Below are 14,049 nucleotides of genomic sequence, written 5' to 3'. Positions count from 1 at the left end.
ATCATGCCATTTGCAATGCTCATTGATAAATTTTCGTTTTAAAACTTATTTTTTTTTTTTTGGTTTGTTTTACTGGGAATTTATTTCTTTTCTTTTGCCCTCTTTATTCTCTACCTTCACCTGCTAAAACAATGAAGTTTGGCCATACTTTGAAAACCTCATTGAATCCAGAATGGACACAATTCTATCTAGGTATGTTCATGTCAAGGCAATAGGTAACACCGTCACTGAGTATAATTCCGAAATCCAACTGCAGAATATGATGGGCTAAAGACCATCTTGAAAAAGAAACTTCCTTATGCTGAATGGCAAGAAGAAGACGAGTCCAAGTTTGTTGAAAAGCTCGAGAAAGAATTGGCCAAGGTCTACAATTTTCAAAAGGTCAAATTATCTGAAATCACAAAGCACATTCAACAAGAAACACAGGAGGTGCATGCCTTGTGCGAGAAGGAGCATCCTGAAGAAGACGATTTCACTGCTTGCGAGGTTGAATTGAGTCAGATTATTGCTGATGTGCATGATTTAGCCAAGTTCACTCGCTTGAATTACACTGGTTTCCTCAAGATTATCAAAAAGCATGATGTAGGTGATATCGACATGGCAAAGTGTGTCAGTAGCTTACTGATACGGGCATGATAGAAAGTAACCAATTGGATCATCAAACCAATGTTCAGTGCAAGATTGAACGCCAAGCCATTCTACATGGAAAACTACGAGGCTTTGATCATTCGCATCTCCACATTATACGACCGTGTCAGAACTCGTGGCAAAGAGCGTGGTGGCGACTCTGGTGCTGGTGGCAAGCAATCTGCCTTTGTCAGAAATACAACAAAATACTGGGTGCACCCGGATAACATCACTGAACTCAAACTGATCATTCTTAAACATCTGCCTGTGCTTGTATTCAACCCCAACAAGGAGTTTGAAGCATCCGATTCAGCCATCAGCAGTGTCTATTACGACAACGATGATTTCGAGTTGTACATGGGACGGTTGGAAAAGACAGAAGGTGCAGAGGCCATCCGTATGCGATGGTATGGTGGTATGGATACAAACACTATTTTCGTGGAGCGCAAGACACATCATGAGGACTGGACGGGCGAGAAATCAGTCAAAGCAAGATTCCCAATCAAAGAAAAGTATCTCAATGCCTACTTGAAAGGAGAGTATACCACAGACGAGCTGTTTTCAAAGATGAAGGAGCAGGGCAACAAATCCGAGAAAGAGATTGAAGATATGGAGCAACTGGCGCAGGAGGTGCAGTATTCAGTGCTTACTCGCAAGCTCCATCCCATGATGCGAACTTTCTACAATCGTACCGCTTTTCAACTGCCTGGCGATGCGCGTGTTAGAATCAGTCTTGACACAGAGCTCTCCTTGATTCGCGAAGACAACAACGGGGCAGTGAGATCAGGCGATAATTGGCGTCGCATGGATATTGGTGTGGATTACCCATTCAAGCAATTGCCTGACAACGACATTTGCCGATTTCCATATGCTGTGTTGGAGGTCAAGCTGCAGACGCAGTTTGGCCAGGAACCTCCACAATGGATTACAGAGCTTGTCAACTCACATCTGGTTGAATCCGTGCCTAAATTCTCCAAGTTCATCCATGGTTGTGCCACCCTGTTAGAAGACAAGATCAACGTACTACCATTCTGGCTGCCACAAATGGAGATTGATATTCGCAAGCCTGAAACAGGCGCTTTTGGTGTTAAAAGACCCGATGTTATTCATAGCAGTTCTACTTCCTTTGATTCTGCACAAGGCATCACTGATGGATCCAAGTTAACCACAGACCACAGTGTCCAAATCACAATGGCAGAAGCTACAGAGAGTACGCCTCTTTTACCACCTCGCCCTGGAACAGCAAGACATGCTGATGAAGAAGAAGGGTCCAGCATGTTGAAAAAGTTATCGCCTGCTGGTCTTCAAACAGTGTTCAATAAATCAAAGACCCTCTTTCGAAGAAAGAATGCACGACATCAACGACAGCCATCTCACACTCGCTCTCGTGCTGTACCAGTAGCTGCACCGCCTGCCAAGACTTTCTTTGCTAATGAACGTACATTCTTATCTTGGCTGCGATTCACTTTGTTACTGGGTGCCCTGTCCATTGGGCTGTTGAACTTTTCAGATCATGTAGGGCGTGTTTCAGCTGTTATCTTCACCATGTTGGCAGTCGGTGTCATGATTTACGCCTTGTACAATTACCATGTGCGTGCAAATTGCATTGCTCGTAAAGAAGTGGGTGATTTCTCTGACAAATATGGACCTGCCGTGTTGACTACATTCATGGTGATTGCGGTATCCATCAATTTCTATCGTAAGTGCATCTCTAAAATGATCTGTACATTATTTTTAACCTCTTGTGTGTTTCTAGTTCGTTTAAATTCAGAAGGAATGCAGTAAAAAAGGGGAGGCTTCCAGTCTCAATCAAATGTTGAATAGTATAGCAATCAGATTTATGAAAGAGGCTACATGTATAAATAACACAAAACACACTATTGCAGTAAATGTTCAGTTTCAACAGTGTATGTAATCCTCTTGTATACATGATTAGAAATAGAAAGAGAGATCCCATGTTTATTGATTCAAATGTCTACTACGAAAATGCCCCTTTATCAGCCACACTAAAAATACATACAAATTAATACAAATCAGATTTAGAACTCGAATTCTGGACGGAATTGATTCAAATCTGCTCCAACAACAGCTTTATCAGCTAAATCACGACGATCCTATAGTCAAAAGTGTGAGTGTCAAGTGCATTTCACCACCGATAACCACTTGTAACTTACCATCATAATAAAGGCCTTTCTCAACATCTCCCAAGAGTTGCTAGACACATTGACACCTTCTTCAGAATCACCATTGCCACGCTTGTGCATGGAGAGACCAGTTAAAATATGCTCTGCTGCTTCCTTATAGCATCCGATATTAACACAACTGACACCAATGTTGTATCTCGCACGCACAAAGGATGGACGCAATTCGAGTGCTTTGTGATAGGCATCAATAGCTTCTTCTGAGCGACCATTGTTGGCCAAGGTAGCACCCATACGATTCCACAGCAAGTAATCCTAACCAATACTATCAGCATCAATCACATGTTACAACAGACCTGCACACTTACATCGGGACGTCCCTTCAAGGCGGCAACGAAACAGTCAATCGCTTTATCCAAATCACCGCTGCCATAGAACAAGACACCAAGACCCACTTGTACATCGGGATCCATCAACTGACCATCAGGAGCCTGTCTTGCAGCAGCCAAAAACAAGTCTGTCACTCTGTCATGAAGCTCAAATGGTGAAGCAGCTTCGGGTAAAGGTAATTTGCCAGCAACTTGGGGGTATTTTTGAGTGATCCAGCGTTCCAGCGTTTGGTATGCTGCATGGTCGTAAGATTCATTTGTGTAACTGACTGCCAATGACATGAGAGCTTGTAGATTGCCTGGGTCTGATTCAATGGCTCTTTCTAATGCTCGAATAGCTGGCTCTTCCTTCTCGTTCTGTGCTTGCACGTTGCCCAAATGCATCCAAGCCTCTGAGTTTGCAGGGTCCTTTTGCACCACAGCTTCAAATGCCATGGCAGCATCACTGAGAGACCCACCTGATTCCATCAAGCGCATACCTTCAGCCATGGGATCAGGGTGATTTAAAAAGGGATTGGACACTTCAAATACGTATTCTCCTAAATCAGGCTTGTAAATAGCACCACCGTTATTGAAGTTGCCAAACTCGTCCTCCCAATCATTATCTTCAGCCATTTGATCGCGAATGTTTTGCCACACATTTTCAAACTGTTCAAATGCAGGATCTTGAGCAGCAGCAGTCTCCTCTACTTTGCGAGCCATTTCTTCTTCTGTAGGTCCATCAAACGAAGCAAACTGTTCTTCCCATGAAGCATTGTTGTTGCCGTTCAGTTCAAGACGTCCTTTGCCCTTGCCTTGATGAAGATCGAATTCGTTTGCCCAGTCAAAGTGTTTCTGGAAGGCGGTTTCGAATTCAGCCAGTTGTGCTGGATTCATATTGGTTACCTCTGGATGGTTCATGAACTCCTCTCTCCAAACTATTATATTACTTTGTGAGGAGATGTGGTATAAAAAAACTTTAAATTTTCTTGTCTTACCTGATGCGCTTTGAGAGGGGCCAGCAGCTGCTCTGCTCTCCATAAATGCCTTCTCCATAGCCTCTTCTTCTCCCGGCGTCAGCTCCCATAATTTAGGCCCTTGTTGCTGTTGCTGTCCACCAAACTCACTTGCCCAACCTCCAGCTGCGGGTACTTGACGTACAGCATCCAACTCTCTTTGCAGAGCCGAGAATTCGAAATTGTTGTTTCCCATACCCATTCTTTGTGGCTGTTGCTGTTCTTGGCCGAAAAACTCATTGACCATGTCTCCACCTTGAGCAAATCCAGGCCCTTGTTGTCTTTGCGTACGCATCTGTAGTAATAGGATGCCATGAATACACAGGCTTAACAGATTGATACCATCTCTCTACTTACCGATGATGGCCCAGTGTTTTGCTGAGATGGCCCAGCAAATTGGTCCTATATACAGAGGTCAGCATAAATGGGTGTGGTAAAACGATTGTTGGCATTTTACCCTTTGAAGAGATCTATCTTGACCAAACTGCTTCATCATTTGAGCCATAGGGTTGGCACCACCGCAGGAGTCATCACCATTCATCATATTCTTAAAAGCCATTATGTGTATGAAAAGGGGAGAGAAGAAAAAGGAAAAACTTAAAAGGTGAGAAAATAAGTGATTAAAATTATGTAAAAGAAAAAAAGACCTTAAATGCTGACTAAAAGTATGGTTTGAGCCCAGTCATTTGTGGGGTTAAAAAAAACATGACATGCCAATGCCAATTGAACGCTTTTGGAAATACGGCTAGATGTCCCTATTCCGGGATTCATCAGCTGCTGTGCAAATCTCAGGGGATGATTTCGTACAAGTGCTTAGTGTAGGCAGCGCGAATTATGTGGTATGTGGATGCTGAAATGACGAGCACCATAGCGCTGGCAGAGTACAAGCATAGGCTACACTACCCATAGTCCAACTAATGATCGACCAAGAACTGACAATTTCAGGGCTGCTTAACAGCGTTTTCAACCAAAAGCAATAGGCGAAAGCTTAAGCCGTCAGGCCTACATCGGTTACTACAAACAAAAGAATATGATATACTTTCTTCCAGCTAGACTTAATGCTCCTTTAAATCGAATGAATTCAAGATATTGCCACTGAGTAAGATCACTTTTCATGATTCAGCTAAAGGACTTGACGTGACTCTGCAAATGTCATATTAAGTATCGATTGATAAAATGAGATACTCATTGGATTCTGCCAATCCAAGAAAATACGAATAGCATTGAGTGTTCAAAAGACAAGCTGTGAGCCGCTGAAGGTAAATCGATGAAACCAAGTTTCTCTACAAGTTTCATATAAGTTTGAAGGGGTGTTTACTATCAAGAAACGCGTAATTTTAAGGTCGATAGATTTAGAAATCCTATGGATCCTTATTCAGAACAATATAAATTGAAGCTTCGTTTAATGTTTCAAATCTTTATGTCGCGATCAAAGGCAAATTTTGGTCAGAAATCGTTGATTTTGCACCTTGCACTTTGTTATACGACATTTGATGTATCGTAGGAAGAGAGCTCGTTTTAGTTCAAAAAAAAATGCTTTGCTCATCAACCTTTTTTTTTTGTACAGTCTTCACAAAAGAAGAAAAAGGCTATATTTATACCTCTCTACTGATAGGCTCAGTTGTCCAGATGCTACATGATAGTGATAAGCACCCAGGGTGAGGATTATTTTATTGAAACGCTAAACATACATTATTGACCGCGCTTTCAGGTAAGTCATAGGCTTGTACCTTCTAGAAGCAGCAGTAACGCCATACGCACCATCAAAATCAAGGCGGCTACTTCTTCCTCATCGTTCTACCGCTGGTCTACAATGAATATACTGACGGTGCTCTGATCAATTCCATGGAAACACTGGTGCCAGATAGCAAAGGATGGGAAGAAGAAAGACCTAAGCAGGCATTGAAGTTGAGGCATGCCCAATCAGTCCGATATTACTTAGTCAAAGATAACTCAAGTTACGATTTACTTGCATACTGGAATCAACGCTGGAAACTGCACGAATATGGATTGATGGACAGTAACATTGGCCTTCAGGACACTTCAGGAACTAGCTAGCAAAAGCAATTTATTAGTGGCAAGTATTGAAATCGAGTTTGCAGTGGGAAAGCCTGCCTTGTCTGGAATATCAATATAGGAGCTTCTGTATACGACTATTTTGATTTGTCAACTCACATTGAGCATTCGCTAAACCCAAAAATGAGCATTTGTGCCCGTGTATTTTACTGGTTGGCTTTATATAGTCATCATCATTCGCCTACTGAAGGCCTAATTATTTTATCGATATAGTAATCATCTCTAGTACTCAATATTCAAATGTATGCTCTAGGCGATGCAGCATTAGGCAAACGCATACAAGCTTTCCAGTTGTCAGCTTAGCAAAATATATATATATATATATATATAAAAGAGCACCTGGCTGCACATCTCTCTTTCGGATATTTCTGATCCATCTAAAATCCAGGGGGTTTGTATATTCGAAACCAAAAACAGATCATGATATAGTACAGCTCTGCTTCAAGTGCAGCTGGCTACTACGTAAATCGACTACTAATGTAAGCTGTAGTTATTGTGATCAACGGAAATCAGATAATGAGCTGGGTAATTAAGAGGAAGGTTCTCATTTAGCCAATAAACCAATCATTGAATGAAGTGTACAAGTTGTAGAAAGGGCGGACATTGGCTCATAAAACCAACACCCTCTCTTCCTTCCAACTTGTTCTGTACTGTTTTATAACATCTTTCTTCCCAACACTTGTTTTTTTTGGAGAATTCAATACATACACACACATCATGTCCTTGAACGTATCTGATCCCGCTCTTGCCGAAATTTACGAAGACATTAGAGACGACAAGTCCGAGACCAACTGGGTCTTCTTCGGTTTTGCTGATGGTAAGCCTGATCGTCTTCAAGTTGCAGGTTCAGGAAGTGGAGGACTTGATGAATTTGTCGCACACTTGAAGTCTGACGTTGCTGGATGGGGTTATGTTCGTATGAACATGAGTAATGATGAGTAAGTTATCGTGAATGGGGAGAAAGGACAAGAGAGAGAGTGTGTGTATACTAAAAATTGCATGTGCACGCGCAAAACAGATACTCTCAACGTATCAAGTTTGTCTTTGTGCCTTGGTGTGGCGAGAACGTTGGTATCATGCGCAAGGCCAAGTTGTCTATTCAAATCGCTGATGTCAAGAACATTGTTCGTAATTTCCACATTGAAGTGCCTGCATCTCACACTTCAGATTTGACCGAAAGCGAGATCATGACCAAGCTGAGACGTGCTGGTGGTGCCAACTATGATAGACAATCAAGCAATTATTAGACGTTTGGATTCGTTTGCTAGTTGCTTACAGTGAGTATGCTGTTCTCGTTGTGTACATTAATTAATTTAAATAAAAAAATGCTGGCGATTTATTTTCCCTCTTTTCTCCTCTTTTTCAGTGAACATGACTACTTGTATAGAACTAATCGTGTATTTAGAGCCTTCAGCAGAGTTCAAGCATCAAGTCGAGCATTTCCTGGACAGCTGCAAAACGAAGTATGGACCTACAACAGCTAACAAATATGGCTGCCACATTACAATGACTGGATTTTTCAATGTGGACACAGAGGATGATGAGATGCGAGTAAAACAGTTGCTCGATGCATCACTGAAAGATTTACACAAGGCGTCTCCTCCTTCTCCTCAAGTAGAGCGAAAAAGTCTTCTCGCTAGAAACAAGACTACTCAGGAACCCATTCACCTTTTACTTCCTATATCAGTCTCTGAAGATTTTCATGTTGCTATGGAGAACTTGTCTCGAAAATGTGCCAGCATAGCAACGCTTCGACTAAAGAAGATCAATCACATCAGTTTGGCTTATTGGGACGAGCCAGAAGCAACACAAGAGCAGCAGGAACACTGGCGTCTTGCTGTTGCTGAGCAAGGGCTCTTTGAAAACATCCAACATGATGCGGATATGTACTTTGGTGGTGTCAAGGATCCACTTTATTGGGATGTGGTGCTCTATCAAAGAGCGCAGAAAGGGAGTTTGGTTGGCGAATCGCATGTGTTTCGGGAATTGGGTCGATGGAGGGTATAAAATCTAATATGGTTGATGGTAATAGTCGAGCAAGAAGAGCGCTGCCATGTTGCTTGCTTGTATTTGTTGTTTATTCATTACTATCTTTTGAAGATGCGACCTTAATTCGTCTGTCAAGATGGCTAGACGAAAATAAAGTTAGTGTAAACAATATATAAAGTTTGCGTTGATCACGTACTGGTGTAATTTTCTGCTGTTATCAGTTGCATTAACGTAGTCATTGCGTTTACCTTGGTATTCAACGAGTATTCTGTTTTTAGACACTGGACAATCCTGTGTCGAAAGACTGGCTGAGACATAATGTATTCATGATGGCGAGGCTCTAATGGATGGTTAGGTCGCTGTATAGCGTTGCAATGTGTGGCCTCAAGTACCTAAACATATGTTGGCTAGTCCTCCTACTCCAAATTCTCGTAATAGCGGATCGTTATCTGTCAGGGCGTCTAATCCAGTGTCAAAAGCGCTTCATACTCGCTTGATATACATGATAGATTACTCACCCAAGAATAAATCTACCACATGGAGATCCCAGAGCGTGCTGTAGTTGATAGGGTCGTAAGCAAAATTAGCCAGATTGGCCAGCACTTGCTGTTTAGCCTCTGTGTATCAAATGCATGTGAGATGATTGTATTCTCGAACAGACAGTATGCCAAACCCACCTTTGCTCTCTGTCGTTTTATATTCTTGCACGAGTTGATTGAGATAGTATGCTCTGTCTGTGCCAGTTTTGCCATGTCTACGCTCGATGTAAGCTTTACTTTGAAACATGATTTAGGGAACAAAGAGACACATCCAACTGGAAAAGCAGTCTTTTGACACTATTTAAATATCTAAATGAGGAGAAGCCTGGGGGGTCATCTTCTGTTTCTCTCTTCCGCTTTGCTTTTGACTCGAATGCTCAAGAGACTATGGGTGTCGTGCAAGCATCCGTCAGTACTAACGACGAGTAAGTAATCGCTCAATCATCGCCTGCAATACGACTCAATTTTTGCATCGTCGCTAGATTGCGTCCATAGCCCAATTCATTTGACATGTCGGCCATATACCACTAAATCCTTGTTAGAGGAAATCAACATGAAGATGTTTCGAGTATTGGATGATTCAGCAGCTCGTCATCATGGGCATGGAAACACTGTTACCAAAGTTCTGCAACTTGCCAACGAACTTCGAATCAATGGTGTCAAGCCCAACATTGAATCATACGAACACATATTGAGCGCATATGCAAAACGAGGCGACTCCTCTAGAGCCTATTCACTGCTGAAACAGATGGAGGGAGAGGGGATATCGCCGAGTAGAGAGTACTGCCAAAAGGCGTTACAGGTAATCAGTGTGTTGTCTATCCAATACGGTACTTTATAGCCCACTCACACATGTACAATAACAGTTGGCAGCAAAGACAGGCGACACAATAGTGCAAGCAAAGATGCTGCATGCAATGGAGCGACATGGATACCCTAAAACCACAAAAACGTATCATTACATGCTACTTTGCATGCGACAAAATCTGGAATTAGAAAGAGCTTTGAATACATTGGAGATCATGAAGCGTGCGAATCTAGTACCTGGATTGCTTAGTTACCTCGCTGTGATTGACATGGCCTTACATCTTCGAGAGCCCTCCATCGCATGCGACCTATTGAATGAGGCTGAGAAACTAGACACATTCAGAGAGAAGGACAAGGTGTTATACATGCAACTGCTTCGATGTGCTGCTTTGGAAGGACATGTAAGCGTGACAGACTTGGTGCTTGTGAGACGACTCTACTAACACTGAAAATTCAGTACACCACTGTCAGGTCTACTTGGAAGAAGGCAGTAATGGATTGTGGATTTAGTCCGGACGAAGGACTTTGTTTATATGTGTTGCATCTTGCTGGAAAGCACAACGATCCCAAATTAGCAGGTGACGTGATCCGAATTGTTGGAGAGCTTGGATACACATACCGAGAATGCCACTTTGCGCCCTTACTCGACGCATTTGCATCTACGGGAGACATTGCCAGCACGTTCAAAGTATTTTCTTCGATGCGAAAAATAGGCATTATACCGGACAAGAAGACAGCGCTCCCTGTTGCATACAAGATTGGAAGAGATATCAACGCCATTTACAAGGCCAAAGAGGCATTAGAGGACATGGCGGATCGTGGAGAGCCTGTAGATGTCACTGCATTCAACCTGGTGATTCACGCATTTGCATTTAATAGAAAGTATGACGATGCCATCTCCCAGTATGGTCAGGCCAAACGGCTCGGCGTGACACCCAACAGTGAAACATTGGATGCGACACTGGATGCGTGTATTCACTGCAAAGACGCTGAATTAGGTGTGTCAATTTACCACGAGTGTGTGTCGAGGGGTATCAAGGTGTCGGCTACGTCGCTTAGTAAGATGGTGACACTCATGTGCACTCAGGAAGACTACGAAGACGCATTTACCTATCTGGAACGCATGAAAAAGCTTAAAATGATTCCCCTAAGAGGCTGCTATTTTAAGCTTGTCAAGACACTGTCCAGAGCCAACGATCCTAGACTAGACGTTGCGCTGGAAGACATGAGAGCATATGGATATGACACATCTACTCATATGCATGAATTTATGGAGCGAGAAGAGGAAAAGAGAGATCTCTTGCATCTTGCGTAAATAAAATGTTTTTTTTTTTTCTGTATACATGATAAAGTTTGTTTATTGAATAGTAATCCTTTTCACTGAAAAAGGTCCGAGTTAGGGAGAATGGGTTTTGGTATGTAGTAATATAATGAATATTGGAAAATAAAATGGGGTCTGTACAAATTATTAATATGATACGAAAGAGAATAGCATCTATATTGCTAAAGTGGTTTAAACACGAGGCACTTGTTGAGGCTTGAACAAGATCATGTTGGGAACAGGACGGTAAATGTACTACAGAGCTGGTTAGTTTATCGATTTTGAATCACTGCAAAAAGTACTACTTACATCGCGGTACAGTTCATCAATCTTCATGCGAACCAAGCATTTACCAGGCACCTTTTCGTGTCCCATAAACATGGGCCACATGATGTGGTCTTTGGGGATCAATTCAGACATCTTGTTGCGAACAATTTCCCAACCAGCACCGTTGTAGTGAAGATCCAAGACACGAATCAAACGTTGGAATTGACAGTGGAAGAGAGTATGGTATAAAAGCTTGGAGACTTCATCCAGGGTATGAGCTTCGACACAACTGTCAGGTAAAATGTCCAATTCCTCGCCGGTAGATTGCTTGAGTGTCTCATTGTGCACCTTGACACCACCGAAATCACGAATAACAAAGCCCTTTAATTCGCCAGTCTTTCTATCGAACCTAGCCAAGGTGTTTTGACCATGAGCCTCAAAAGCGACACCATTCTCCAAACAAGGTGGCAAGAAAGCGCGGAGGGCCAAGTCGACATATCTGATTGCACACAAGATGGTTGAGTTAGGTTACACTATCCACTTTTTGCAACAACCCAGAAAGCTTAATCTTACCTTTCCAAAAATGCAACCTTCTTTTCCTCAGTATCCAAGCCCCAAACACGGGTAACCAGTGTCTCGTCAGTATCAGGTCTTTGAATCTTCTCCACAAGAGCACCACAGGGAATGAACAAGTCATCCTTGTATTCGGGGCTGTATTCAATGGCTTCACGGATAACACTGCTACAATGTTTGGCTACATCCGAGTCCTCGTGACGATAAGTAATGGTACCTAATTCACGTTCAACATATAGCACTTCACGGTCATAAGTGAGCTTGGGCACTAGCTTGGAGAAACCAGGGCCAAAGTAGGTAGTGAAGGGAGTGACGGTACGGAGAGCAGATGAAATCTTGACACCCAAGCACAGCTTGACACTCAAACCAGGCAGAACGTCAGGTCGGGCGACTGAACGAAGCGATGCCAAAGCCTCCACATGGATAGAGTACTGCTCAGGGAAGATGTAAGCGTCATGGAACTTTTGCTCGACGTTGGGTAATTGAAGTTCGTGGATGGCAATGAATGCATGGTTGTTGAATTTAGCGCGCATTTCGTTAGCATTTCCACCCGCTTCCAGGAGAGCATCGACCAAAGGTTGAGCAAGCTCTTCATAGTTGCCCCGAAGCAACGCGCTTTCCTTGGGAAGACCCACAAGACGAATCTTTGGATGCTCCAAATCGTAAGATCCAGGAAGTAAAACCTTCATGGGAGGATAACTCTTACGAGCCTTGTGCATCTAAGGAAGAAAACGACGTTAAGACCCGCACTACTTTTGACGCTGAATCAATGACTTACAGGATGTGTAGCGTGTCCTTCAACAACAGATTGTTCCCAAGCAATCGTAGATGATTGCAATCCTGGCAAGTGTTTGGGATGATCGTATGTGTATTCTATGATGGCATTTTGTTAGTACAGCTGAAACAAGACATGTCACATAATTTGATCATCATCGGCCATCGCACACTTACTTTGAAAGTTGATGGAGGAACCCAACTCTTGGCCAATCTGTTCTCTCAATTTGCCATTGACTTCCAAATCATGAGCGAAGCGATCCCACATGTGAACTGCGTCATAGCCATCTTCCAAATGGAACTCACCGGGCTGCTGTTGCTGGGTAGATAAGATGGAGACCAAGGTTTGCTTGACATGTTGGGTGCTAGCACTCGACTTATCACTGGCACCAGCGGCTATGGAGTAGATGTGAGGCTGCATGTCAAGATTGTCCACCAAATCGATGCGAGTGCAGACGATGCCATTCCAATTAGCAGTGGTAGTCAAGTCCAAGATAGGAAGACCGCGCAAGGGGATGACAGCCAAGATGGAGTCCAATGTCACTTGATGGATAAGGTCATCTTCCTTGTTCTTGACAGGACGAAGCAACAGACAGAGGCCAATGAAGTTGTCAGCCTCGACAGCAGCCGGCACATAGTAGACGGGAAGCAAGGACTCACTGGTCAAGCAAGCGACTAAACGAGATGTAGTAGCAAAGCTTGCATAATGTTCGTTCTTATCGTAATCAGTAGAGGGAACAGGCATGTTTGAATTTTTAAATTTTTAGTATGAAATACAAAAAGAGAAGAAAGAGAAGCTTATCTGTCTAAATGGTTGCCTCTCAAGCTTCTTTTATAGCCATAGCATCTTGTCTCGGGCTCTCAAAAACATGATCGAAAGAAATTTTTTGGTGATGATGATGACAAAACGGTTATCAGATCTTTTTCTGAAATTTCATGACCCAACATGCATACGTGTAACCATCAAGGCTCAAAGCAGCTAAGACATTAGATATATTGTCTAATCTGATGAAAACCATCCTGCGCTAAAAAAAAAAAAAAAAAAAAAAAAAAGTCATCTTTTATACCTTTTTCATCTCAATTTTTCATAGCTCTGGAGCTGCCTTGGTTTCACGTATCTTATTCGATTCAAACAGAATCAATCCAAAGCCATTGTGCTGAATGACAGTCATTTGAATCAAATTTTCATCAAATAAGTAGAAAAAGGGGGCCCGTCTTTTTTTTTTTTTTTTTTTCCATACTCACATCAAGGTTATACAGCTTTTATATTATTTAACCCGCTTTAATTAGCTATATGCTCTATTCCGTATTACAGCGTGCTTAAGGTTTAGGATATTGTCCCATATCAGATTCCATTTAGATCTCTTTTCACAAATTAGGCTCATTCTGCATTTCATTTCATTTCAAATCAAGTAAAACCAACCTCATCGTCATGCTGCTTGTCCCACCCCCATTCAAATATACGCATTCAGCCTTGTATTTTACATGGGTTAACCATATTTTATCCACTTGTTTGTGTACCTTGGCATTCCTCTAGAAGCACATACACAA

The 14,049-nt window shown here is 42.4% G+C and overlaps 7 protein-coding genes across 7 annotated transcripts; 4 read left to right on the top strand and 3 right to left on the bottom strand.

The window, feature by feature from the left end:
• Positions 1-131: 131 nt before the first annotated feature.
• Positions 132-2,412, top strand: ATC70_006038 (uncharacterized protein; the record flags this gene model as incomplete). The annotated part of the gene is made up of 4 exons (XM_064825319.1): positions 132-192; positions 257-582; positions 640-2,326; positions 2,384-2,412. 4 exons carry the CDS (start codon positions 132-134, stop codon positions 2,410-2,412), a joined length of 2,103 nt encoding a protein of 700 aa, XP_064680696.1.
• Positions 2,413-2,666: 254 nt separating this feature from the next.
• On the bottom strand, positions 2,667-4,711 carry ATC70_006037 (uncharacterized protein; the record flags this gene model as incomplete). Its single annotated transcript, XM_064825318.1, has 6 exons — positions 2,667-2,741; positions 2,802-3,083; positions 3,137-4,074; positions 4,135-4,447; positions 4,510-4,554; positions 4,610-4,711. 6 exons carry the CDS (start codon positions 4,709-4,711, stop codon positions 2,667-2,669), a joined length of 1,755 nt encoding a protein of 584 aa, XP_064680695.1.
• A 2,234-nt stretch (positions 4,712-6,945) lies between these two features.
• On the top strand, positions 6,946-7,475 carry ATC70_006036 (uncharacterized protein; the record flags this gene model as incomplete). Its single annotated transcript, XM_064825317.1, has 2 exons — positions 6,946-7,166; positions 7,247-7,475. The coding sequence occupies 2 exons, from the start codon at positions 6,946-6,948 to the stop codon at positions 7,473-7,475; spliced, it is 450 nt and encodes a 149-aa protein (XP_064680694.1).
• Positions 7,476-7,599: 124 nt separating this feature from the next.
• On the top strand, positions 7,600-8,235 carry SNF5_1 (SWI/SNF chromatin-remodeling complex subunit; the record flags this gene model as incomplete). The annotated part of the gene is made up of 1 exon (XM_064825316.1): positions 7,600-8,235. The coding sequence occupies one exon, from the start codon at positions 7,600-7,602 to the stop codon at positions 8,233-8,235; it is 636 nt and encodes a 211-aa protein (XP_064680693.1).
• Positions 8,236-8,238: 3 nt separating this feature from the next.
• ATC70_006034 (uncharacterized protein) lies at positions 8,239-9,003 on the bottom strand (the record flags this gene model as incomplete). The annotated part of the gene is made up of 5 exons (XM_064825315.1): positions 8,239-8,357; positions 8,414-8,557; positions 8,610-8,678; positions 8,736-8,834; positions 8,895-9,003. 5 exons carry the CDS (start codon positions 9,001-9,003, stop codon positions 8,239-8,241), a joined length of 540 nt encoding a protein of 179 aa, XP_064680692.1.
• A 126-nt stretch (positions 9,004-9,129) lies between these two features.
• Positions 9,130-10,878, top strand: ATC70_006033 (C2 domain-containing protein; the record flags this gene model as incomplete). The annotated part of the gene is made up of 4 exons (XM_064825314.1): positions 9,130-9,181; positions 9,239-9,558; positions 9,623-9,964; positions 10,021-10,878. 4 exons carry the CDS (start codon positions 9,130-9,132, stop codon positions 10,876-10,878), a joined length of 1,572 nt encoding a protein of 523 aa, XP_064680691.1.
• Positions 10,879-11,076: 198 nt separating this feature from the next.
• ATC70_006032 (uncharacterized protein) lies at positions 11,077-13,243 on the bottom strand (the record flags this gene model as incomplete). Its single annotated transcript, XM_064825313.1, has 5 exons — positions 11,077-11,139; positions 11,194-11,650; positions 11,725-12,443; positions 12,503-12,597; positions 12,676-13,243. 5 exons carry the CDS (start codon positions 13,241-13,243, stop codon positions 11,077-11,079), a joined length of 1,902 nt encoding a protein of 633 aa, XP_064680690.1.
• Between the last annotated feature and the right edge of the window lie 806 nt (positions 13,244-14,049).

This window comes from Mucor velutinosus, assembly GCF_035048745.1.
Source record: "Mucor velutinosus strain NIH1002 chromosome Unknown tig00001544, whole genome shotgun sequence".
In the NCBI taxonomy this organism is placed as follows: Eukaryota; Fungi; Mucoromycota; class Mucoromycetes; order Mucorales; family Mucoraceae; genus Mucor; species Mucor velutinosus.
Note: the sequence above shows the minus strand (reverse complement) of the source record. Positions and strands in the feature narration are given on the sequence as shown.